This window comes from Triturus cristatus, chromosome 5_2 (assembly GCF_964204655.1).
Source record: "Triturus cristatus chromosome 5_2, aTriCri1.1, whole genome shotgun sequence".
NCBI lineage: Eukaryota > Metazoa > Chordata > Amphibia > Caudata > Salamandridae > Triturus > Triturus cristatus.
In genome coordinates this window covers 448,352,647-448,376,807 of record NC_140588.1, presented here as the reverse complement: position 1 = coordinate 448,376,807, position 24,161 = coordinate 448,352,647, and the positions used below count along the sequence as shown (strand labels likewise).

The window sequence follows — 24,161 nt, the reverse complement described above, 5'->3', positions numbered from 1 at the left end:
TTACAGATGATGTTTGTAAAAGATATTCACACGTGATGCACCTTTTAGAGTCACAGCAATGAACCCCTGCATTTGTTACAGCTTGCTTGAGTTCAGCTCTCACAATAAGAGATCGTAAATTTGGAGCTCTGCGGTAAGCAATGACTGGTGGTTTTGGAAAAACCTTTTGCAATTTTTGACAAGTGGACAGTAAGGGAAATGTTTTTTGCATTATATTTCTGTAGTTAGGAGCTGATGGATGATAGTCGACTACAAATGGAGGTCTGTCACTTTTGTTTCTGCCGTTGGTATTCCAAATAAGTGCTTCTCTGGGTAACTGCAAAGACTTGTCAATTTGTTGCTGTATGATATGCAGAGGATAGCCTCGCCTTTTAAATAATATAGCAAGCTCCTCTTACATGTCGCTCAACATGCATTATTTATGTGATTCAGTGCCAACGGCAAAGCTGTAAAAAGCAATATGTAGGCCAAACAGTGAATGACCTCCATATACGATTCAGGAACCACAAATCTGCAATAATTAATAAGAAAATTGACCAGCCTGTAGCCAATCATTTTAACCTTGTGGATCATTCACTATCAGATTTGAAGATATTCCCCGTGGAACATGTTTCAAAGGAAGAACTACTGGACTCCAGGGAAAACTTCTGGATGTACCGTTTAAAATCACTGCATCCAGATGGACTGAATATTACTGACAACACAACCTGATTACTGCATATCTCAAGAGCTCTCAGGACTGCATTGATTCCACATTCCAAATGGAATTTTCATTCATGATGCTTTTTGAAAATTCAGCTGTCATCTGTGCAGCCACAGAGCAAACCATCTTGTACTACCTGAGGAAGGCGGAAGCTGAAACGTTGTAGTGGAAATATATTTTTGTTCTTTGGTGAATCTATCTGTTTGAGTCACTTCTTTCTTGGATATATATATATATATATATATATATATATATATATATATATATATATATATATATATATACTAAGCTGTATTTGAATCACATACATAAAGAAATTATGTTGATAAGAGAGATGAGTACTGTGAACAGTTTTTACTCTTTGGAGAGAGTTTATTATAAGCACACTGTTTCAAAACAGTTATACTCAAATTAGAAATACACCACAGAGTATTGAAAAGAATCTATGAAGAACTGTGCACCTCCTATGCCACAGTTGTAAAAAAAGACAGTTTTCTAAAAAATAACCAAGATCTGAAAGTGCTAAAGATCATACTACCTCGCACCCTTTACACTATGGTCAAAATGTTACAGGTAGCCTTTCTTCTAAAGCAAAACAGCCAAGGTACATACATAGGTTAGTACCTGGTCCACACACACACGTCCATGTTAAATATAAATTATCATGGTGACACAATTCTCTCTACTAACTCAAGACTTCTTACAAAAGTTAGTATCTAGTATGTAGAATCCTACTCCAGTTGGAATCTTTTTATGCAGAACCAAAAACTTGTGTGGAGCATAATGAATACAAGTCAACTGTTGCTTGCACACACAGACAGTTACTCTTGAATGCAAACATTTATGACATGTTTCTAACCTCTACATATCAATGATGCATTAAGAGCACACCGTTTTGTAAACTCTTACACCCATTAGCTGCACCTAAGCTGTGCAAAATTATGTAGAATTAATATGGTAGTTATTTACCACTATGATAACTGTAAAAAAAAAGCATCTTAAATTGTTGGATGATGTCATTTGAGATGTCATAAATAATGTCATATAACATGTCATGAGTGACGTCATACATGAGGTCATAAGCAGTGCATGGGGGGGCGCAAGTTATAGTTAGTGCTGCTTACTTTAAGTGGTGAATTTCTGTGTTTTCTTTAGTTCAAAGCCTTAATATTGTCACTGACAAATTCACCTAACTATAATGCTAATTTAACCTTTTGTTTCAGTAAATTTCTAAGAGGTTTTTTTTAATCAAAAACACATGCTTTTATTTCACCTAACTTTAACGTTAATTTAACCTTCGCTTTTCTCCAGTGCATTTGAAGGGTTTTTAAAAAATATTTAAAAATACATAGAAACTAACTACTCCAACAATGTTTGCACTGAGAATGTTCAACTTCTTAGTTTTTGTAACTCATATATACAGTAATATTACCTGCATAGCTTTCATACTTTATATGCATCTTTACATAAACGTCCTATTTATATTTAAAAAAAGACACTGATCAGTATTTCCTTTACTGTGAACTATGTGTTTTCACTATGTACATCCATTTTTAAGGTGTGTGAGCGCTCTCGCAGGAGACTCGTGAGATCATAGTTATACATTTCGTTCTAATCTATTGTACAGAGATCTTTTTCATTTGGTCAGTTATTGAATGCTAATCTCTACAATACATTCAGTACAGTATGTATATTGTATTATTTAGTTTACAAACTTACAGCTCTCACAAGACCATTATGGGAGTTGAACACACAATCCCCTGCATTGACTACTAAGGGGTTTGACTTCCTTTCCGGCTGTCGCGATCGGCTCATGAGATCGTACATTTGGAATTAAGTTCATAACCGTGTATTTTTGTTGTTGTGAAGGAAGTAAGGCATGAGAAGTGTTGCTTAAAGTAGAAAAATCTTTGATGTAATGTTGCATTTGAGATATTTAGAAAGTTTTCTGTTTTTATGATGCTGCATGCCTCTCTGGGAGAGGAAAGACATCCCAAGGAAGGATTGTGATGAGTTCATATAAATATCTTTATTTAGCAAAGAAAGATTCCTTCCTTGTTGTTTCTTTTACCTATTGTTTTTTGCGGTGGTTGTACTTTTTGGCTACCTCTCTGACTTTGTTGATTTTCTGTGATCAGAATATTTTCAACTAATTCTGATGAGAATCCTACTCCTGTTCCTGCTAGTCAGCCACCCAGGGAGTCATTGGTCTGGCAATTTATTCAGATGAGTCTGGTGGGATGAAAATGTTTTGGAAATATGTAATTTGTAACATCTGGGAAAAAAAGTGTTCCTCGGGAGGGGGGGGGGGGGGGTAACATTCCATGAGTACCACTGGGATGTGGTGACATTTGAGGACTATGCACCCTCAACGCCTTGCTCAGGCTGAGGTATCCCCAGCTGCAGAGCTTGATAACTCATCAGGGGCATCCACATAGTTTCAACCTGGTGACGCTGCGCCTGTTCAGGTACTTACTGCTCATGCAGATAACTCTGCTTATACGAACAAAGCCACCTAGACAATAGTTTTTTAAAACATTTTTTTCTCCATTTTTCTCCTCTTTGTTTTGAAGGAGATATTCTTGTTTTCTTTACTCTCACTTTCTTCCTTGTGTTCGGTCTCATTTAAAAAAAAATAATAAGTAAAAAATGTTAAGCACAAAAAATATAGTTGCTGAAAATGTTACTTAAAAAAGCAATTTTCAGAGCTACCCTATAGTTTCCTTATATGTGTTTTGTACTATGCAATCCTCTTTTTTTCCTTCTGAATGACTCTTGTAAGACACACTGTTGAGCCATGAGGCTGTCATACACAGTGTGGGTGACTCTCGCTGGCCTCTCGCAAGAGTCAGGTGTACAGTTCTCCGTGTCCACTCGGAGGGGGCAGTGATTGCTCCTTTATTCTCGCGAGAGCATACTTTCATAATGGAATTTGCATTTTCACTGAACATATCCTGTTGTAATAGGTATAATTTATATGCACCAGATTTTCGCTATCCCTTTTTTGCATACGATCCCGTGAGATTCTCACAATTTTGTAAGAATACTTTAAAGGAATAATTTACATTTCCTTCAATACAATGCTTGCCTCTTACAATCCCCAAAAATAGACTATGGGGAGACACTGCCCTCTCCACTGAGACCTTGCATGAAGATTACTGGTGTGTAGAGTAGGGTGTAAAGAGACACTGCCTCTCTACTCGCACCTTTCCCAGGCTAATTAGTATGCATAGTAGGGTGGGGATGGTAATGTTGTGTAGTTTCCAATCAGGATATGTAGTCCTATAAGCCAGCTAACTCACAGAGCCACCATAAGCCACCATAACTCTAGCCAGGTGGGAAATGTTTCTGACAACCACTGAGCATGACGATCCTGGTCCCCAGGAATCGTGATAGCAGATCTAGAGCCCTTTTTCTCTGTCACTGCTCTCTTTCTCTTAGAGTAATATAATATTTATTGAACCAACTTGATTCTTGTATAACATATATGTGCTGCATTGATCAATAGACCGAAGAAAATTAATGTTATTAGAAGTATTAGGACAATGAATAGATTGAAAAGTTCCACCATCGAGCTAAAACAATGTATATATGCAGGCATATAAAACAATATAAAATTCTGGCCTACACCTACTATGCGTCCCCTAAGTTGTGTGTGTGTGTTCGTGTGTGTTCGTGTTCTGTAAAAAATACCCTTACTGGATGATCCATCCCCTGAAGGAAGGGAATGTAGGTCCCGATCAAGTGCTGGACAGCTATTGTAGAGATTTCAGCAGGTTGCTGGGCTGAAGCATCAGCATGTAGAGACCTCACAATGACAGCAAACTGTTCCTCTGCCATCACCCGCAGATCGAAGTTTATTTATAACAAAAGACATCATTGCCTTGGGCAGAGATCTTGGTCAGGCTGCCATTGTTTGTGTTATAGATAAGCCTGTCGCCATATGTACGAAATAAATAATCACAGTTGCACAATGTATGTATAGACCTTGTGCATGATGTCAATATATCATGATAGTGCTCTTGCAAAGTTGGTTTGTAAGCAAGTATAGTTTCCTAGAAACTAATCCACACTGCCATGGTTGCAAATGTGTGGCAAAAGTCATTGTGTGAGAGTGAATGCAACTTTAGGAAGAAACCTGTGTACATGTGAAAATGGCAGTGTATTCGCTCTCCTGTGATGTCTTGGGGATAATGCTTGTGCAAATTCAGGTGTGAAAAGTGGCTTACCTTTGTGATCACACGTCTCCCCATTATGAAAGACGTGCAATTAAAGTATGCAGTTGAAATGACCTTTATACTCCTAAGTATATCTTGCATAACAACTATAGAGACTATGATATGAAAACACACTGCCCTCTCAGCTGAGAGTCTCCCCAGAGTAACACGTGCAAAATACAATGTTGGTAGAGACTGCTCTCTCTGCTCATACTTCTTTTCATGATAATGAATGTCAATATTAGAGTGTAAAATAGAGTATCCTGTCAGTGTGCACATTTGAATGTAAGGTCACACTAACCTCTCTCTGAGACAACTCCTTATGGGGACAGGCATGTGTAGTACGGTGTACACAAAGAGAAGAGCTCTGTACTGAAACTTCGCTCCAGAGCGACAAGCACATAATCTAAGATGTGCAAAAGAACTGCCCTCTCCACCAGCAGACAACAGTGCATAGTGTACTATGTACCAAAACCTGCCTCTTGTATAAAATATTTATTCTACTGTGTATAGAAGCACTAATCTCTCTATAGCTCCTTAAACATACATATATATGTATGAGAACCGTTACCAGGTCTTGAAGAATGAACTGCCACTTTAAGTCAACATTAGAAGACTATATTAATTTTTAAATCTTTAAACGCTATTAAGGAAAGAAATCAGTAGTAACTTTAAACATTTTTTACTCCTCCGTATATTGCATGACATGGTACGTCTGTTAATCAGAGCTTCTGTTTTTCCATTTTCTCCCTAAAAAAGACAAAATAATCAAAATATGTAAAGTTACATACTGATCAGTAATTGATAACAATGATGCATCACTACATTCTCTAAGGTTTTCTACATTTTCCACCCAAAATCATATATTTATATGGACTATACCACTAACTTCATGTTTCTTTCTGTTAACAAAATCTACAGCCTTAAACACTGCATTTGAAGGCATGTTCCTCAAACTATATACAAAAAAAGGCCGGGCCGTGGGGGATGGGTCCCCAGGGCCAGAATCGGTCTCAGAGGAGGTCAGCGCAGCCCCTTCCCCATTTCATAAAGGCCTGGCCCAAGGGGATGGGGTCCCCGCGGCCCAGAGAAGTGGGGCCACGCAACTACTCACTCCGTAATAAAATAAAGCAAAAAATATATTTTAAAAAGACTGCCAGTCGCAAGATGCCCCGCCCCCTTTCCACACTCTGCAAACGCTCCTCCTGGTGCACTAGTAGTTGGGATAAAGTCTCCTTGGATGCTGAGGGTCCTAAACAGGAGAATTGCTTGGAGGTCTTTGGAGGCCACATCCCCTCTCCCCAGCACTCTTCAAACATGCTTGGGGGTGAAGTCCCTTTGGCTGTTGAGGGTTTTTGGGGGCTAACAAGCCCTCCTGTTACCTCACGTAAGTACCTGTGAGAAGTTGGCCTGGTATATGCTGTCCACTAATTAAAGTGGACACCTTGCACATGTCGAAACAACCCTTATGGTGATTTAAGAGGTCAAAGATAACCTTGGAATGCTATGCAATTGGTAGCTGTGGAGAGCAGCCTTCAGGCTTAGTTTTGAAGGAATGTTAAGCGGCTTGTTTGACCAGAATGCAACATTATAATATTGGTTAAATGAAAGGAGAACCACACAGTAGTAATAAAAATATGTATTTCTAAATATAGAACTATCTAGTACGACACAATATCTCCTACACAGAGATAATCATAAAGCACACAATTCTGTAGCACACAAATGAATGTAAATAGCACAAATACACAGTGGGCCCCGGGGGGACCAAACCATATACTAAAATAGTGGTATAAGAACCATGACTCAAGTCAACACAGTGTCGAGAGGATGTTGAATTGCTGGCACCAAGGTGAGTAAGTAGGGACCCCACGGAGGACGGGTGCAGTGTGGGAACACGACCGCGTGCTCCGTTCAATTCTATGGGGAAGTCGCGGTTGAATTTTTAGAGTTTAAGGACCCTTCCCAGTGGATCACTGAAGGTTGGGGAGCCACCCCACCCATGGATACCGATGTACCAGAGTTAACTATTCCAGGGAAGCTGGGTGCATAGGGCTGAAGTGGCGTTGGAAACCGCAGTCGATCTCAATGGTGAACTTAAAGAAAGTGTCACTGCTGGAAGGAAGAAAAGGGTCAGTTGGAATCCAAAGGTGGATTCTTGTTGAAAAGTACCTGAAAGCAGAGGAGACAGAGACTGGGTCCCTCAGGAGCGACCAGGGGCTCGGTAGACGAATGCCCACAGATGTCGGGTGCTTCAGGTGTGTTGATAGAGTCCCTGACTCTGCAGCTACGGAGACCAGGAGACGTTGAGGATGACCAGGAGCCGGATACGAGCTGTACCACAAAGTATGTCTAGTGCTGAGGGGTCGGTGTTCGGTGGGAGCATCAACAAGCCTTGGCAGCGGCAACCCATGCAGGAGGTCAAAGATGGTTACGGTTCGGACAGCAAGGTCCAGGAGACTCACCACAGAAAGGGGAGCCAGGGCAGGACTGGAGCAACCAGGGGAACCCATGGAAAATAAAATGGACCCTCAGATGGACTCACAGGCCAGAGGCACAGGAGTCGCGAGAGGACCTCGAGCCATTTCACCAAACAGCCCACGGAGCACTCGGTGCAAGGAGGCTGAAGTTCTTGGTAGGAAATGGTGCCAGAGGTTGGGGCTACTCTGAGCCCAGTGCACTTGTTCGGGAAACACCAACCAGCATATGCACTTGCAAATGTACGCGGAGCCAGGGGTCGGGTATTGCAGCCCCCACGAGGGATTCTGTCCTCAAACTTGGTGAGAGGGCAGCTCAGACCTTGAGGGACGTACAAGCCCACATCCTGTGTAGCTGGAGCCTTCAGAGTCAGTAGGAGCTCAGGGTCGGCAGACCGGACAGTTGTGTTGCGGTGCCTGCGAATACCAAGGGAGATATCTTCAGTTGTCCTTGATGCTCCACAGGTCCTGCACGTAGCCTGTATGGTGCACGGGCACAGACGATGCTTTAGACTGAGAGTGAGACAAAGTCAGACCCAAACGAAGTCCAGCGAAGTCCAGGGTGTCCAGACGGTCGAAGTTCAGTGGTTTCTGGTTCAGAATCTTGTCCACGTCTAATCTAGGGTCCTAAAGCCAGGTAAGCCCTTAAGTACCCACAGGAGAGGGTTGGACAGATTCAGGGGACCCTCCATGGGGAGGGTTTGGGTAGTGGGCTGGTTACTCCCATGTCCTTTGTCCAGTTTTGCGCCAGAGCGAGAGCCAACGGCTCCCAGGACTGGTTTGAACTGGACTATGCACAAGGACACCAAATGTGTCCGTCATGCAGACTTCAAGTTGCTGGCAAGCGCACCCACCCAGCCCTAATACACTAAATCCTATCTGGGAGGTGGTCACCAGCAGGAGGGCAGAAATGTGTCTCTAGTCGGCAGCAACCATTTTGTGCTGTCCGGTACTAGAAGGCTGGTACCGAAAATGCCAGGGACCCCATGAAGCTGGCTTCTGAAAGGTGGAATCATACCTCCCACACCAGTTAACGGTGTGGGGGTATGATTCCAATATGTTTGATACTAAACATGATAGGGTTACGTGCAGTCATTTTCAAGATGGTCATCACGCGGTCACATAATGCACCTCTACCTATAGGTATGACTGCTATACTGACAATCCAGGAGAATGGACTCCGTAGGCTACAAGGGTGTCCTGCTCATGCAGTGGCACCCTCTCACATAGAACCAAGCACCCTGCCTTCAGGATTGCTAAGGCCTGCTATAGGGGTGACTTATAGGTTTTATGTGCAGTGACCCTTAGATATAGTAAACATATATCTTAAGGAAGTGGTGCATGCACCAACTTACACAGGCTGCAATGGCAGACCTGTAGTTCCATTTTGTATTGCCTCTCATGGGTGACATAATACATGCTTCAGCCCACGGGAGGCCTCTGGGTTACTTATGCTCTGAGTACATGTACACCATATTCTAGGAACTGACATGGGTACCCCAGTATCCAATCTGAAGTGTACAAAGGTACATGTTGTAACAGTTTTGGGAGAAAGCAGAAAGACTGATTAGCAGGATCCCAGTCAGACTAGTCAAAACCAGCTTAGCACCAGGGAAAAAGTGGGGGTACACATGCAGAAAGATCCTAACTTCCTATAGTACCACACAGTGGGATTGCTGTGAGCTGGTCGGAGGCTCTGCCCCCTTCACCACCACTCTGCAAATACACCTCATGGCACAATAGTGGTTGGGGGATGAAGTCTAATTAGTTGCAGAGGATTCTTGGGGGCCAAGAAGCTCTCTTGTTACCGCCTGTAAGCGTGACACAGCGGGATTCCTGTGAGCTGGTTCAGTGGCCCCACCCTCTGTCCCAACCACTCTGCAAATGCAACTACTAGTTAAAAAAAACATAGAAATTCCCTGTAAAAAACAAAGGTTACAAGTATGTTATAGTTAGGCACAAATTTCACTCGTACAAAACCATAGAAATTCAGCAGTTACCTGAGCTAACTACCACTTATGCCCCCCCCCATGCACTGCTTATGACCTCACATATTACATTACTCATGACATGGTCAGTGATGTCACGGATGACATCTCAATGACCCGGGGAGGTGTTGGTCCCCTGGACTGCGGGGGCCCGAGGCCCCCCCTTAGTTAGAATGAATAGACCTGAGGAGGTGGCAGTCCCCGGGGCAGCAAGAGGGGCATGCAGGCCCCCCTTCATTAATATTATGTTTAGCCCCAGCGAGGTGGAGGTCCCCAGGGCTGTGGGGGAGCCCGGACGGGCCTTTGCATCAATAGTTAATGTTTAGCCCCTGGGAGGTAGCAGTCTCTGGGGCTGTGGGAGAGGTCGTGCGGGCCCCCGGATAATTAGTGTATGTATTTCCCTGGGGACATGGTAGTTTACGGGCCGCGGGCATGCCCAATGGGCCCCCTGTTAACGTACCTTTGAGTTCCCCGGAGAGGTGGCGGTCCCCAGGGATGCTGCCGCAGGAACCTCCCCGCATTCATTAAAAGCAGTGCCCTGGGTAGGTGGCAATCACAGGGCTTTCATATGCCCTACGAGGGGGCCCCATGCCCCCCCAAACCCCTATTGTTATGGTATGCCCCTGGACCTGGCCCACCTGTGGGGTTAATTAAAAACAAGCATGGGAGCCTGCATCTATTTATTTTCCTGTGATTGTTGCGAATTTCGGGCAATTTGTTTTTTAAACAAAACCCTTTTTCCTGGCGTGGTCCCTCTGGGACTCCAGAACCTACTTTGGGGGGCGTCAGGGTATTTCTACCCTATCCCCTATTCTTATTTTCTTACTGCTTTTTTTGTGGGGCTCAGCTGAGGCGGAGTCCAAATATGGCTGCCAACACTTCCTGCTTGAAGTGTTGGCAGCCAATCATAGCTCTGCATTTCTCTGCACGAGTTTGTAATTATTCACTAAGTCGTCGTGGCCTAGATATACAAACTTGGATTTCTTTTAAATTCTCAAACTACAGAACGGATTTACACCAAATCTACCTTTCTGCCTAATTTGGTGTCATTTTGTCCAGCGGTTCGGACTGCAGGTTCAACTAAAGGTTCTATAGAAATTAACGTAGGAAAGCATACTTTTTTTCCACTTGACGGATCACCCCGAAACTTTCCATGTGCAACAAGATTTACTATGTCATCGTTTTTCAAAACATTTTGTGAAGATTCGTCAAACAGCGTCAAAGATATATGCAAGTTAAAAAATGCTTTTTCAATGGAAACATGGTCATAACTAGAACAACCTACTATATATATATATATATTTATATATTCTTATTTTCTTGGCTACAAACAGAACCTATTGCCCCCAATATGTGTTTCACAAATAAACTATGCATCTCTGCAATGAAGCCAGAATGAATATATCAAATAATCTCACAAGACAGTGACGTATTGTATTCATTATTTCAGGATGTGACTGCCTTCTGGAATAAATTGCTGACATTAAGTCTAAATACACTGTGGTGTATTTGTTGGACAAGTAGTTACCGGTTTGCCTACATTTCAATCAAACTTCTGTTGGGACTGTTTCTTTGATACTGCATTGTCACGATGTATTTTAGATCCACTTTTGCAATTTAGAACGCACTTTTAGAGCACAAACTTTGTAATACAAATTATTTATTTAATTGCAGGTTCACATTGTCTTACACGGAGAGGATGGTGTATCGGAAACTAGGGAGCTTCATTGTGCAGATAAACCTCTATTTGAAAGAAATTCGAGACACACGTTTATTATGAGGTACATCAGAAAAGCATTGTATGTTTTGTACGTTAGCTTTGGAAACCATTGTTAAGTGTGAACCCTTTTACTTATTTAAAAATGATATTGTACGTTGTTCAATGTTAAAGAAATTTGACACTCTCCTGATTATCGAATAAGGTAATGATTCAGTACCACAGCTCAAATCTCCAAGACCTAGGAAGTAGGCACAGGTGGAAGTTGGGAAGCACTTTTCTAACCTAGATTCCATTGCTTCAGGAATAAAACAGCAGACGTGCCCACAGGTAATCTCAGGACATTGTTATGCCCCTAGGCGTTAATGAGAATCTTGCTTAAGTTCAAACAGAATCAGGGGGCTTGGCCTAGTGCCAATTGACTAGGCGTGAAGCTGCATCGTTCCCCGACAATCTCCACCATCCATCGCTATTCTGAATCGGGATTGCCCACATTGGAACAACATTGTACCCAGGATTCCTGGGTGCATTGTGACGGTCATTTTGGGGGGAGGGGGGGGGGGCGAAGCAAGTCTCTTAAGAGCAGGGTATTACGTGATGTTCTGCCCTGGGTCGCAGCAGCTCACTACAAGTTAGCGGCAGTGCCAGTTTGACTGGGACTTTGTGTGGTAAATGGCAGTTGGCACTGAAGGAATGCTGATTGAGGAGCATGAGTGGAAAGGCAACTAATACTGAGAATAGGGCCCGAAGGAACAATATCCGCATTATAGGATTACCAAAACTTATAGAAGGTACTAGTGTTAACATGACTGCATTCTTGGAATCGTGTATCAAGTAGGAAGCGGCTCCGGTGCGGCTCGAAGTGACCTCCTCTGCTGGGAGTACCACCAAGACTGGTGTTTGCCAGATTGCTGTATTTCAACGACCATGGCCACATCCTAGCTCAGGCCCAAACTAAAGAAGACCTAATGATTCAGAACCAGAGAGTTATGAAATTTCTGGATTTTGCCAAGGATGTTCAAAAGCAAAGGGCTTCCTTTACTGAAACTGAGAGGCAACTCCGTGACATGGGGATAGGCTATGCTATGTTTATTTCTGGCTAAGCTTCGTGTTGCACGTGACCAGGAGGCCCTATTCTTTACCTTCCCACAATAGCTTTTAGAATGGATTGATTGACTCCCCCAGGGACAGGGGGGCTCTCCCAATAACAAGCGACAGTCTGATAATTGACCTCCTAAAAACAGGGTAAAGAGGGTGGGGGAGTTGCCCCTTCTAGATTGCAGGCTTGACAAGAGCAGAAAAGAGTGGTGAATTAAGTGGAAGTGCTAAATGGAACAGGCTCATTCCCCCTTTCCCTAAATATTGATGATGAGGGGAGAGATGCTGAAACTTCTACTTCTACTCCTGACTGAGGTGGTTCTCCCATGTCACGGCTGGCACATCTAATGATATCATTTGAAATATTGAAGCAAAATGGAGAAAGTGTGCATAATATATTGTGTGGCTTGCTTGTGGGCTCTTAGATTCCTACCTAGGTATGGGTGGTGTGCAGTACAACAGGGAGGAGAGTAGGCACGAGCAACCTCTCTAGTGTAGTGGTATGAATAGTCATTGTTACCTATTTTGGAGGGGGAGTGTGCCTCTTGTACTGGGATGGGGAGTACATTTTTTTTTTTTTTTAGGTTAATATGTCCAAGGTTTGTATACGAGTCGGTGGACGCCACGGAGGCAACCCCCCTGTAGATGGCAATTGGCTCTCTCACTCCTACTGGTTTGTAACTGCTTGGAAAAGATATTGCAGCCTCTTTGACGACCTCTACATTTATGAGCTGGAATGTGTGGCGTCTAAACAGTATGACTAAAAACCATAAACTCCATTCATACCTAAAAAGACAGGGAACTCACATTGCACTCCTGCAGTAGTCCCACCTTGCTTTTTCTGAAAGGGAGGCCTTATGCAAAAGATGGCAGGTCCAATTATATGCCACCTCATACTCTGCTTTTGCTAGAGGGGTTCTGATATGGCTTCGCTCAGTGGTACCTTTCCAAAAAACACATGAATTGATTGACGTTGGTTGGAGGTATGCGGTGATGTTGGGTCGCCTAGCTATTTTGGATGTGACTGTAGTGAGGGTTTATGCTCCTAATGCGAACCAGGGTGGGTTCCTCATGAATTTGTCAAGAATATTGGCACCGTATATAATGCAAAATATACTTCTGTGAGGCTACTTTAATTGTATTGCAGACCCGGGCCTTGATAGATCACACTAGCCCATGATAGATTCTTCGGTCAGACGACTTACTAGGCAATTCCAAAACTGTAAACAGAGGTTGGGGACTTGTGGAGATATTCACACCCTGACTCAAGGGACTAGTCATATTTTTCAGGGATGCTTGATCTATATGTGCATCTGGAGTCATTTCTGTGCCCCAGAGTGTGCATAGCGAGGTACGATACGTGGAGTATTTATGCAGAATGGTTTCAGATCATAATCCAGATTGGCTTTCACTGGAATGGACTAGAGAGCAGCCAGGGATACCCGATTGGTGTTTGTGGGTGGAGACCCTGGACGATTCTGCATTTCTCCACACTATTGGAGAAGCTGTTAGTAACTACTTCCTAGATAATGAGCCCTTGTTTGCGTCCCATCTGATGGAATGGGGTACATCTAAAGTTGTTATTTGGGGGCATTGTATAGCAGCAGCAGTGGGGGTGAGGCACACCCTAGTGAGAGACATTTGAACGCATGAGAAGGTTCTTTGGATGCTGACGCTTGTAAGGCCAGGTAATCCAGGGCTGAAACAGCTGCTCTTAGATGCCAAAGAACAAGTAGCGGTACAGATGGAAAAATTACACTGCTTTGGTTACCGAGAGTTTGTGGCCCGTGCACATGTAGAAAGCGAAAAGGCAGGTACTCTGCTGGCCTGGCTCACAAATCCCAAAAATTGAGGCTCACAAATCCTTGAGGTGGATTTAGAGAATGGCGAACACCTATGCACACAAGAAGTAGATTTAGGGACTACTATGAAGCATTATATGCTCTCTCTCCGGTGCGGCCCACTCAGTTTGTTACTGATTTTCTACACCCAGTGGAATTGTCGACGGTCTCCTGTGAGGAAGCGGGGGAGCTGGGTAGATGTTAGCATTCAGAAAGTGCAGACTACTCTAAAATATTTGGCGAAAGGGACGGTCCCTGGGGTGGATGGCCTTCCAGTAGAACTTTATGCAGTTTATGCTTAGGCGTTGGCGCTGAGATTGGTTACTCTCTACTCTGCAGCCTAAGAGGAGGGATACTTGCCCTCCCCAATGGCTGAGGGATTAATAATCCAGCTGTTAAAGCCAGGAAGGCCGCTTGTGGATGTACAGGCATATCGCCCTCTATCTATGGTCAACTTGGACTACAAAATCCTTAGTAGGATCCTGGCAACACATCTGCTTCCATTGATGCCCAAGTTAATACACACAGATTAATTTGGGTTCATCGCCGGGTGGAATACAGCACATAATATTAGGAGGGTTCTGGCAATCATGGAAGCAGACATTGAAGGTAAAGATAAAGCGGTGATAGTGGCAATAGACATAGAAAAAGCCTTCAATTGCATTTTCTTTAAAATGTGTTAAGTAAAATGAGGATGGACCCTGGGTTTGTCCAGTGGACTAAACTCCTGTATTCAGCACCTACTGCCCGTGTCCAGACTGGATGATACATTTCAGAAAACTATGTGGTGGGAAGAAGAGCGCGGTAAGGCTGCCGCCTCTCCCCATTATTATCTGCTACTGCGGTTGAACCATTGGCAAGCAGCACAAGGGCTGGTGGTGTCTACAGGGAATTGTGTAAGTACAGGGCATTGTGCATTATTCAGCACTCTATGCGGATCACGTGGTTCCTGAGAGATGTAAATGAGGATTTTCCACATGTGATATAACGTTTGTGAGCATTTTTTGCCGTACATCGGGCCTCTGCATCAATTGGAGTAAGTCTCACCTGTTTCTTTTGCTTAATGATGCGCTTCAACCTGAAGATCTTATGGGGCTTGCCTAGGAGGGGGCATGCTTAAAGTATCTTGGAGTTTGAATATATCATGAGACCTCTGCTCTCTTGGAGGGTAACATTGGTGTGGCCACTAGAAGTCTTCGCTCATATGTGGATTTCTGGAAGACGCTGACACGATCGAAGGCAGGATGTATAGCGGTAGCAAATGGGGGTGGCATTCCCCAAATTGCTATACTTTTTCTCTGCACTACCTAGAGTGATACCCTCTGGGATCTTCTGCGAACTTGATTCATTATTGATTAGTCTTATATGGGGATCGGGTAGGTGCAGAGTGGCATTATCTAAATTACAGCGCCCAACAACTATGGGGGGGCTAGAGGCTCTAGATTTCGCGGCCTATTTGCTGGTGCAATTGCACTGATTTGCTCTATGGATCCATTCGCTGAGATTTCCTTAGGAGGCAAATATGCAGTTGTTGCCAGGCTTGTGTTCTGTACAGACTTCTACAGGCACCAAGGAGACCTGCATTGTGGGTTGTACGACACTGCTGGTGCCGTGATCTCCAATGTACTCGTGCCTTATGCACCTGGATATCCAACTGGGAAGTTTGGAGTGAATTACACCAGGCGAAGAATTGAAGGGCCTAGTGGAATGGTCTGTTCATGGAGTGAATTGAATAGGGGATCTTTATAGAGATGGGGAACTTCTATTGTTTAAAGATTTTTCAGTTACCTTTAAGATCCCAAGAGGGCAGTTTTTATTACATGTGCCAAGTACTACCTCTGGCCACTTAGGGTGGTGATTTGTCTTTATCAAGCATTACGGAATGATATTGTAACATCTCTAGTGGGACTTAGAGAGAAATGGGAAGATGATTTTGCACTTACTGCTTCAGAATTAGATTAGGCAAAGATACTTGCTTGTTCCTGTGCTGTATCTAGGAATGCTCGATTTAAGCTGATTGGTTTTTATTATTTGTATAGGGCGTATCTGACTCCGGGCAAAATATATCGGATCTTCCATGCTGCTGTGCGGCATTCTCAAAATGCGGTGAGCAAGGAGCGGAAATACTTCACATGGTGTTATCCTGCCCTCTATTAGTGTTTTTTTGGAGGGAAGTAGTGATCTGTGTTAATGAGGTGACTCAGAGAGCGATTGATGATGCTCCCTTGATTTGTTGATCTGCCTTCTGGGTGTATTTCCTATACCAGCCAAGGGCAAAAATGCTACAGGGTTTACCAGATTGGTCATTGAAGTAATAAAGCCTAGAACCTGGTGCACAGAAGCTCCATTATGAGAATATATATATAGTGCCCTCTACAACTCGACTGACACTCTAAAACTGCTCACCTCAAATATCTGGTTTTATAGCAGAGATTTTAAGCAAGGAATTATCATAGTGCCATCCTGGGGGAGCTAGAAAAGTGCCAAAAGAGATATTTCTCGTGTTTTTTCATTGTCAATAACTTTGGCACCATTTGATGACTCTTCACCAGATTTTCACATCTGATATGATGCTCACTTCAGCTGATGTCTTGATAGTTTTGGGGTCCTCCATCAAGCAGGGGCCGAGGACCAGGCGGTGCTTAAAAGCGTGTTTTCCCCATGTTACTTCCCATAGGACCTTTAGACACAGCTACAGCCCAATCCTCCGAACGGATTTACACCAAATTTGGCAGGAAGGTAGATGTTGGTCCAACGGAGTACCTTTTTTGTAATTTGGTGTAAATCCATTCAGTTGTTTTGTAGTTATTTAAGGAAATTTCCAGTTGAATATATAGGGATGTGAAGGATCCTTGAGCCCTCCCAATCATGTGCTGAGATCTGATTGGCTACCGTCACTTCAAACCACAAAGTTTTGACAGTCATCTTGTGACTCAGTTGAACCAATTCACACAAAAAAGATTTAGAATAAAGAAAAGGGAGCAGGGTAGAAAAACCCTAACCTCCTAGGTCTCTTAGGGGTGGGAAGGGGGGGTCCCACATGACCAAAGAAATATTTTTAAAAACAAAAACAATTAGGCGGGAGTCGCGGTAGATGGGAAAGTTAATTATAGGCCCCCATGTGAGCCAGATGCCGGGGGCATTTGGCACATACAGGAGGGCGTCCCACTGCACCCCCAGGCTTATTAATGCCCCGTGGACCATCACGTCCCCAGAGCTTCTTTATTAAATGAAAATATTGGGGAGGCCGGTACGGCTACCCCAGGGACCACCACCTCCCCGGAGCTTAGAATTGTATAAATGAAGGGGGCCTCTTAGTCCCCTCCCAGTTTGAAACCACCATATCCCCAGGGCTTTACCTGAAAATAATGCGGTGTTGTGTGCCCCTCCCCACAGCTCTGGGGACTACTGTCTCCCTGGGGCTTTAATAAGAAATAATGTGCAGGCCGCGCGGCCACCCTGCAGCCCAGGGGGCCATCACCTTTCCAGGGCTTTAATGAAAAATAATGTGGGGCCGTGTGCCCACCCCCGGGGACCACCACCCCCACGAAGCAAATAGAAAGAAAGGAGGGGGCACATGGCCACCCTCCTAGAGCCATAGATGGCCCTGGGAACAGAAATCCCACCTCCGGGACATTGCAGTTGGCTATGGCCCTCCACGCCATAGCAAACTCTGCTCTGCTTCGTGTAAGCAAGTTCATGTAAAATGCCACCACTTACTCAAAGTTGATCAGAATTGCTTTTGAACAGAGGAAGCTGCATGTTCAGCAGCTTTCTCTGTCCAAAAAACAATACCGGCTTCTGCAGGAGGTGGGGAGCCGGCAGGGATCACGGGGCCTTCAGGCTCCCCCCCACAGTCCCCAACCTGAGTAACTGGGTGCCCTTGGTGGAACCAGGGCATCCCACAGTACAGGCCTGGCTCCGGGGGATGGGGTCCCTGGGGATGATATCGGCCCTGGAGTGGGCTGCATGGGCCTCCTCCCTTTTTACAAAAACTAAATAAAAAAGGGGCAGGCCCACACAGTAGGATTGCTGAGAGGTCTTTGGAGGCCATGCCCTCTTTCTCCACAACTCTGCAAATGAGCCTCCTGGAGCACTACTGGTTGAGTAATGAAGTCCACTTTACTCTCAAGGGACCTTGTGGGCGAAGAAGCCCTCCTAGTACCTCCTGTAGGTACTACACAGAGAGATTCCCGAGAGCTGGTCGAAGGCCGAGCCCCCCCTTCTCCACCACTCTACTATCGCGACTACTACTTAAACAAACCATAGAAATACGTTATAGTTAGGAAATGGAATTAAAAAATCTTTAAAATTCACAGAAAAAAACAAAGGCGACACAATATATCACTCATGACATGGTCAGTGACCTCACAGATGACATCTCAAATTACCTCACTGATTACATCATCCACAGAGTCACTGACGCATCCACTCATACCCACATAGAAACTTTTATACACCTACTCCCACACATCCACTCACAAACCCATTCACAGATCCATACCGGTACTTACACACCCACTCAGTGATTCATAGATCTACACATACACATCCACTCATTCACCAAGATAGCCACTTATCCACCCACCTACTTACTCACTAATACAGCCACACACATATCCACTCATACACCCATACACCCACTCACACACTGATCTGTCACCCTTAGAGCTACTCACACACCTAGTCACTCATCCACAGTCATTCACACAGCCGCTTACTCACCCATACAGTCACACACCCAGCCACACTTATATAGATTCTAACACATACTCACCTATACAGTGACTCATACAAGCACATACTCATCCATACAGCCGCTCTCACATTTACTCAATTACCCACACAATCACTCGTACACCCATCACTCACTTATACTGGCTTTCACACACCCATTTATTCACCCATATACCGCTGACACATCTTCTTACCCACATAGCCATACCCACACATTCACCCCTGCAGCCCCTCACACATGCACTCCCAACTATACAGCCTCTGACTCTCCCACCCACTCATCCATACAGTCAGCCACACACACACCCTCACCCACCCCACTCAGACACTCAGACAACCATACAGGTACTCAGACAACCAATTACTCATCCATACAGCCACTCGGGTACCCACTCACATACCCGTACAGCCACGTAGACACCACTGACAGACTGATGCACACATTCATACAACCAGTCACTTGTCCATAAATTCACTGACACACCTAATCACTCATTTATACAGTCAGTCACACACCAACTGAATCACCCATACAGTCACTCATACACCCACTGATTCACCAATCCACCTTGGTATATATATATAACACTCATAAACTTTAAAAAAAATACTCGCAGTCACTGGTTCATGTCATGAGTGATGTCATTTGAGATGTCATCATTGATGTCACTGACCATGTCATAAGTGATGTAATATGTGAGGTCATAAGCAGTGCATTTTGGGGGGCATGAGTTATAGTTATATCAGCTAACTATAACTGCTGAATGTCACTGGTTTTGTACGAGTGAAACCTGAGCCTAACTAGAACATCTCTGTACCCTTTGGTTTTTTTTCAGTGCATTGCTAAGGTTTTTGTATTCCATTTCCTAACTATAACACACATGTAACCTTTGGTTTTTTCAGTGAATATAAGTATATATATATATATATATATATATATATATATATATATATATATCTATATATATATAGTGATGTCACTGACCATGTCATGAGTGATGTAATATGTGACATCATTAGCAGTGCATTGCGGGCTCGTGAGTTATAGTTAGCTGAACTAACTATAACGGGGGAATTTCAATGGTTTTGTACGAGTGAAAAGTCCAGCTAACTATAACTCCCCTGAAACCTATGGTTTTTTCAGTGAATTTCAAAGGTTTTGTAAATGCTAATTTCTAACTATGCCTACAGAGATAGGACATGTGAAGAAAGAAGAAAAAACGCACAGAAAGAATAAAAAGAAATGCAGAAAGAAGCAACAAAAGCCCACAAAGATGAAGAAAAGTGCAGGAAGAAGGATAACATGCAGAAAGAACAAACAGAAGAGCAGAAAGAAGCCTTGTTGCAAAATCATCCTGTACCCTCAACTTTTTCAGACGGATACTGGTGGTAACTGAGTCTGACTAACCAGTCCTAGGGCCAGTGCTATATTAAAAGACACTCAGAATACAGTGAAAACACCTACATACACTAGGGTACACTATGCGTTGGGGTCCCCTTGTGATTAGCATGACCTCCTCTATAAGCCCCTAGTATATAATCGGGCAGGGGATTAAAACTACCTCTTAAAATACGCCACAGGGTGTGTTTGCACACGTCCCCTCAGGCCCCGTCCCCTCCCTTCCCCACTGTGTAAACACGCCCTGTGGCCATTTTAAGTCGGGAGATTAAGTCCCCTTGAATCCTGAGGGTCCCTAGGGTCCAACTAGACCACTAGGTACCTCCAGTATGCGCCACAGAGCTGCGTTGCAGAGAGGTGTAAAAAGTGGCACGGCCTGGACCACCTCTCTGCAACGCAGCTCAGTGGTGCTTACTGGAAGCACCTGATGGGCTAGTTAGCCCCCAGGGGCCCTCAGGATTGAAGGGGAATTATTTCCCCAACTTAAAACGCGCCATAGGGCGTGTTTGCACACGTCACCTCAGGCCCCGTCCCCTTCCTTCCCCACTGTGTAAACATGCCCTGTGGCTCTTTTTTAAGTTGGGAGATTAAGTCCCCTTGAATCCTGAGGATCCCTAGGGGCAAAATAGCCCACTAGGTACGTCCAGTAAGCGCCATTGCAGAGAGGTGTAAAAAGGGGCACGGCCTGCACCACCTCTCTGCAACGCAGAGCAGTGGCACTTACTGGAAGCACCTGGTGGGCTAGTTGGCCCCCAGGGTCCCTCAGGATTGAAAGGGAATTATTTCCCCAACTTAAAACGCGCCACAGGGCGTGTTTGCACACTTCACCTCAGGCCCCGTCCCCTCCCTTCACCACTGTGTAAACGCGCCCTGTGGCAGTTCTAAGTTGAGAGATTAAGTCCCCTTGAATCCTGAGGATCCCTAGGGTCAAACTAGCCCACTAGGTACCTCCAGTAAGCACCACAGAGCTGCGTTGCATAGAGGTGTAAAAAGGGGCGTGGCCTCAGAACACCTGTCTGCAACGCAGGTCCCTGGCGCCACTGGAGATACCTGTTGGGCTAGTTGGCCCTCAGGGACCCTCAGTATTGAAGGGGAATTAATTCCCCAACTTACAACTGGCCAGGGGGCGCATTTGCAGAGTGCTGCAAGGAGGGGGCGTGGCCTCCAGCGCGATGCCGGTCTTTTATTTATTTAATTTTTTTTAGAAGGAGGGCTGTGTGGCCCCCCTTCTTTTTCTAATTTACTGGCCCTGGGGACCCCATCCCCCACGGCCTGCACCCTAATTTTTTTTGTTGGAAAAAATAAATTTGGCCCTCCCAAGGCCTTAATCGGCCCCGGGGACCCCAACCCCCGGGTCATGGCCTTTTTTTTATTTAAATTCTTTAGGAGGGGGCTGCGTTGCCCCCCTCCTCAGGCCACTTATGGCTCCGGGGACCCCATCCCCCGGGGCCGGCCTTTGTTTTTTATTATTTTAAAAATATATATATTTATAGAAACACCTAGGACATGCTGGACAAACCGTATGTACCTATCACCATGGCGATTTGTGTGATATTCATTAAAAGGCGACTATGCATAGAATGAATCCACATGGAATGTATTTACACCGCTAGTGAAGTTCTGACGTGTCTGACGCCCTACCGTGCCTAATCCCGTCGCCGGGTACTCTCCAAGTAGACACCCTTGTTGTTTATTTATACAAACATGGGTAGCTATTGACGGGCACATTTAATATACACGCACACCAAGCCATTCAAAGGGGATTCGACAAAAATTCGACCAAACTATGCAAGAAACCCCCCTCACGGTTAAAAAAAAACACATCCACCGCCGGATGTGTAATACTTTTTATTTTACTATCTGGAAAGGAGACGAACCTCACTTGAGAGTCACAGCGTGCTCCTGGCTGAGCCCAATGCTGTGTTACACCCACCAGTGCCCGCCGATTGCCTCACACCTCTGTGTTGTATTCCACCAGCTAGTGCGTATGCTATGACACTCTCTAGCCCATGTGCACTGTAACACCACCCCGTGAATGTCATGCAATACTTGCCTTCGCACGGGTTATATTGACCCATCTAACGTGCCTTCCTCGATGTGTATGTTATAACGCACAGCGCTATGCCATACATATTACAATCTGGGATCCATGTCTTTGTCACAGTGCATATGCAACGTTACACTCCCCAGCACATATTTTATATTACAACTTTAGAGACTAGTTATGTTACAAAACACTGCCCTGTGCATATTACACTCCAAGGCGCATATCGCATAGCACGCACTAGTGCCTGTGCTATCTCGCGCTCTCCAATGAATCTGTCATTGCGCACAATGTATTGCATATTATATTTCACGCCCCGGTTCATCTTATATCACACTTTTTGGTGCATAGTTTATACCATATACTACATCTAGTTTTCATTTTCAATCGTGCTCTCAGGACTATGTTCTATGTAACACTGCGTCCACCTACCCTTTCCACGGGCATTACATTTTGCGATGGGGGTGGAGGGTCAAAGGGTGTTTCTGCCAAGTGAGCCCGGAGTCACAGTCACAAACGTCCTCTTCTTCCTGAATAAAAGTGAGATTATGCTGCATACTTGTTCATATTTTAAGTAGTTCGCACAGACACATGTTTTAAAAACAATAAAGTTCCTAATACCCACCATCTCTGAACAGTTAGCCTGCTGCCCCATCCACCTCCTCCCTATCCTCTGTTGTCAGAATCCATGGACTAGCCTCCTCCCTCCTGCCATGCTTGGTCTGATGTGCTGCCACTGCCCACCATTTAGCATGATGTAACAGTCCACTCCTCCTGCCCTCCATTGCCCAATTCTATGGCCCATCATTGACCTCCTGCTTAGCCTCTGTGCTTAGCCTGCTGCCCCTATTCTCCTTCCCCCTGCCCTCCGATGTCTTTGTGCATGCCCCTGCTCCATCCTTTTTGCCCACCATGTTCCATGGACCTGCCACTCCTATCTACTCTGAGTGTTCTGTTGAGCTGCCACTCCCCTCCCACCTGCCTAGCATTGTCAGATGACTGTAACCTGTCCCTGCCACCTCCACCCTGCCTGTCCACATGCCATGCCCCTATCCCCTTCCTCCTGTCCTCCATGGTCCATTTTACTGCCACACCCTTCTGCCCTCCCTGATCTGTTGTGCTGCAACTGCTCCTCCTGCCTGCCCCGCGCGGTCTGTTGTGAGGCCCCTTCCCCTGAACTCTCTTGTCTGTGCCCAGGTCCTGACCCTCCCTTCTATCCTCCATGGTCCTTTGTGCATGCCCCTGCACCCTCCTTCTTGCCCATCATAGCCATTGTGCTGCCACTAAACCTCCCGCTTGCCATGCATGGACTTCTGTGCTGCCATGGCCCCTTCCCACCTTCCCTGTGTGGTCAGCTTGCTGCCCCTGACCCCCTCCAACCTTCCCTCCATGGTCTGTGTGTATGCCACCATAGTCTCATTGTTGCTCTCCATGGTGTGTCTTGTTTCTAATGCCCATCCTGCCTGACCTCCATGGTCATCTTGCTGCTCCTGCCCTGCCACCTTGCCCCCAGCCCTCTGTTTCCATGTGCAGACCCCCTATTCCCTCCCTCCTGGCTTGTCTGTTCCATTGTAATGCCCCTGATCCGTCCCTCCTGCCCTTTATGGTCTGTTATGCTGCAGCTTTCTCTCCTGTCTGTCCATTATGGTCAGCTATCTACCATTTCCTCTTTCCCATCTGTTCTCTGTTGTCCATGTGCATGGTCCTGTCCCCTCCCTATTGCTTTCTATGGATTGTTGTGCTGCACTCCCGTTCCGCATGCGCTGTGTGGTGTATTGTGCTGCTGCAAACCCCGATGCCTGCCCTGTAGGGTCAGTTTGGTGCACCTCTCCATGTCCCTCCTGTCCTCTGTTATCCAGTTCATGTCCCTACTAGGCCTGGGCGAAAATTTCGTTCCGTTCGCGGAAATTGCGATAATTTGACATTTTCGCGTTACGCGG

At 45.0% G+C, this 24,161-nt stretch overlaps 1 protein-coding gene across 1 annotated transcript in view; it reads left to right on the top strand.

The window, feature by feature from the left end:
* PKD1L1 (polycystin 1 like 1, transient receptor potential channel interacting) overlaps positions 1-24,161 on the top strand; it is a 1,386,277-nt gene that overhangs the window by 913,806 nt on the left and 448,310 nt on the right. The window contains exon 42 of the mRNA XM_085607392.1: positions 11,060-11,166. Coding sequence (XP_085463518.1) covers positions 11,060-11,166 — 107 coding nt within the window. The remainder of the gene's footprint in view (positions 1-11,059; positions 11,167-24,161) is intronic.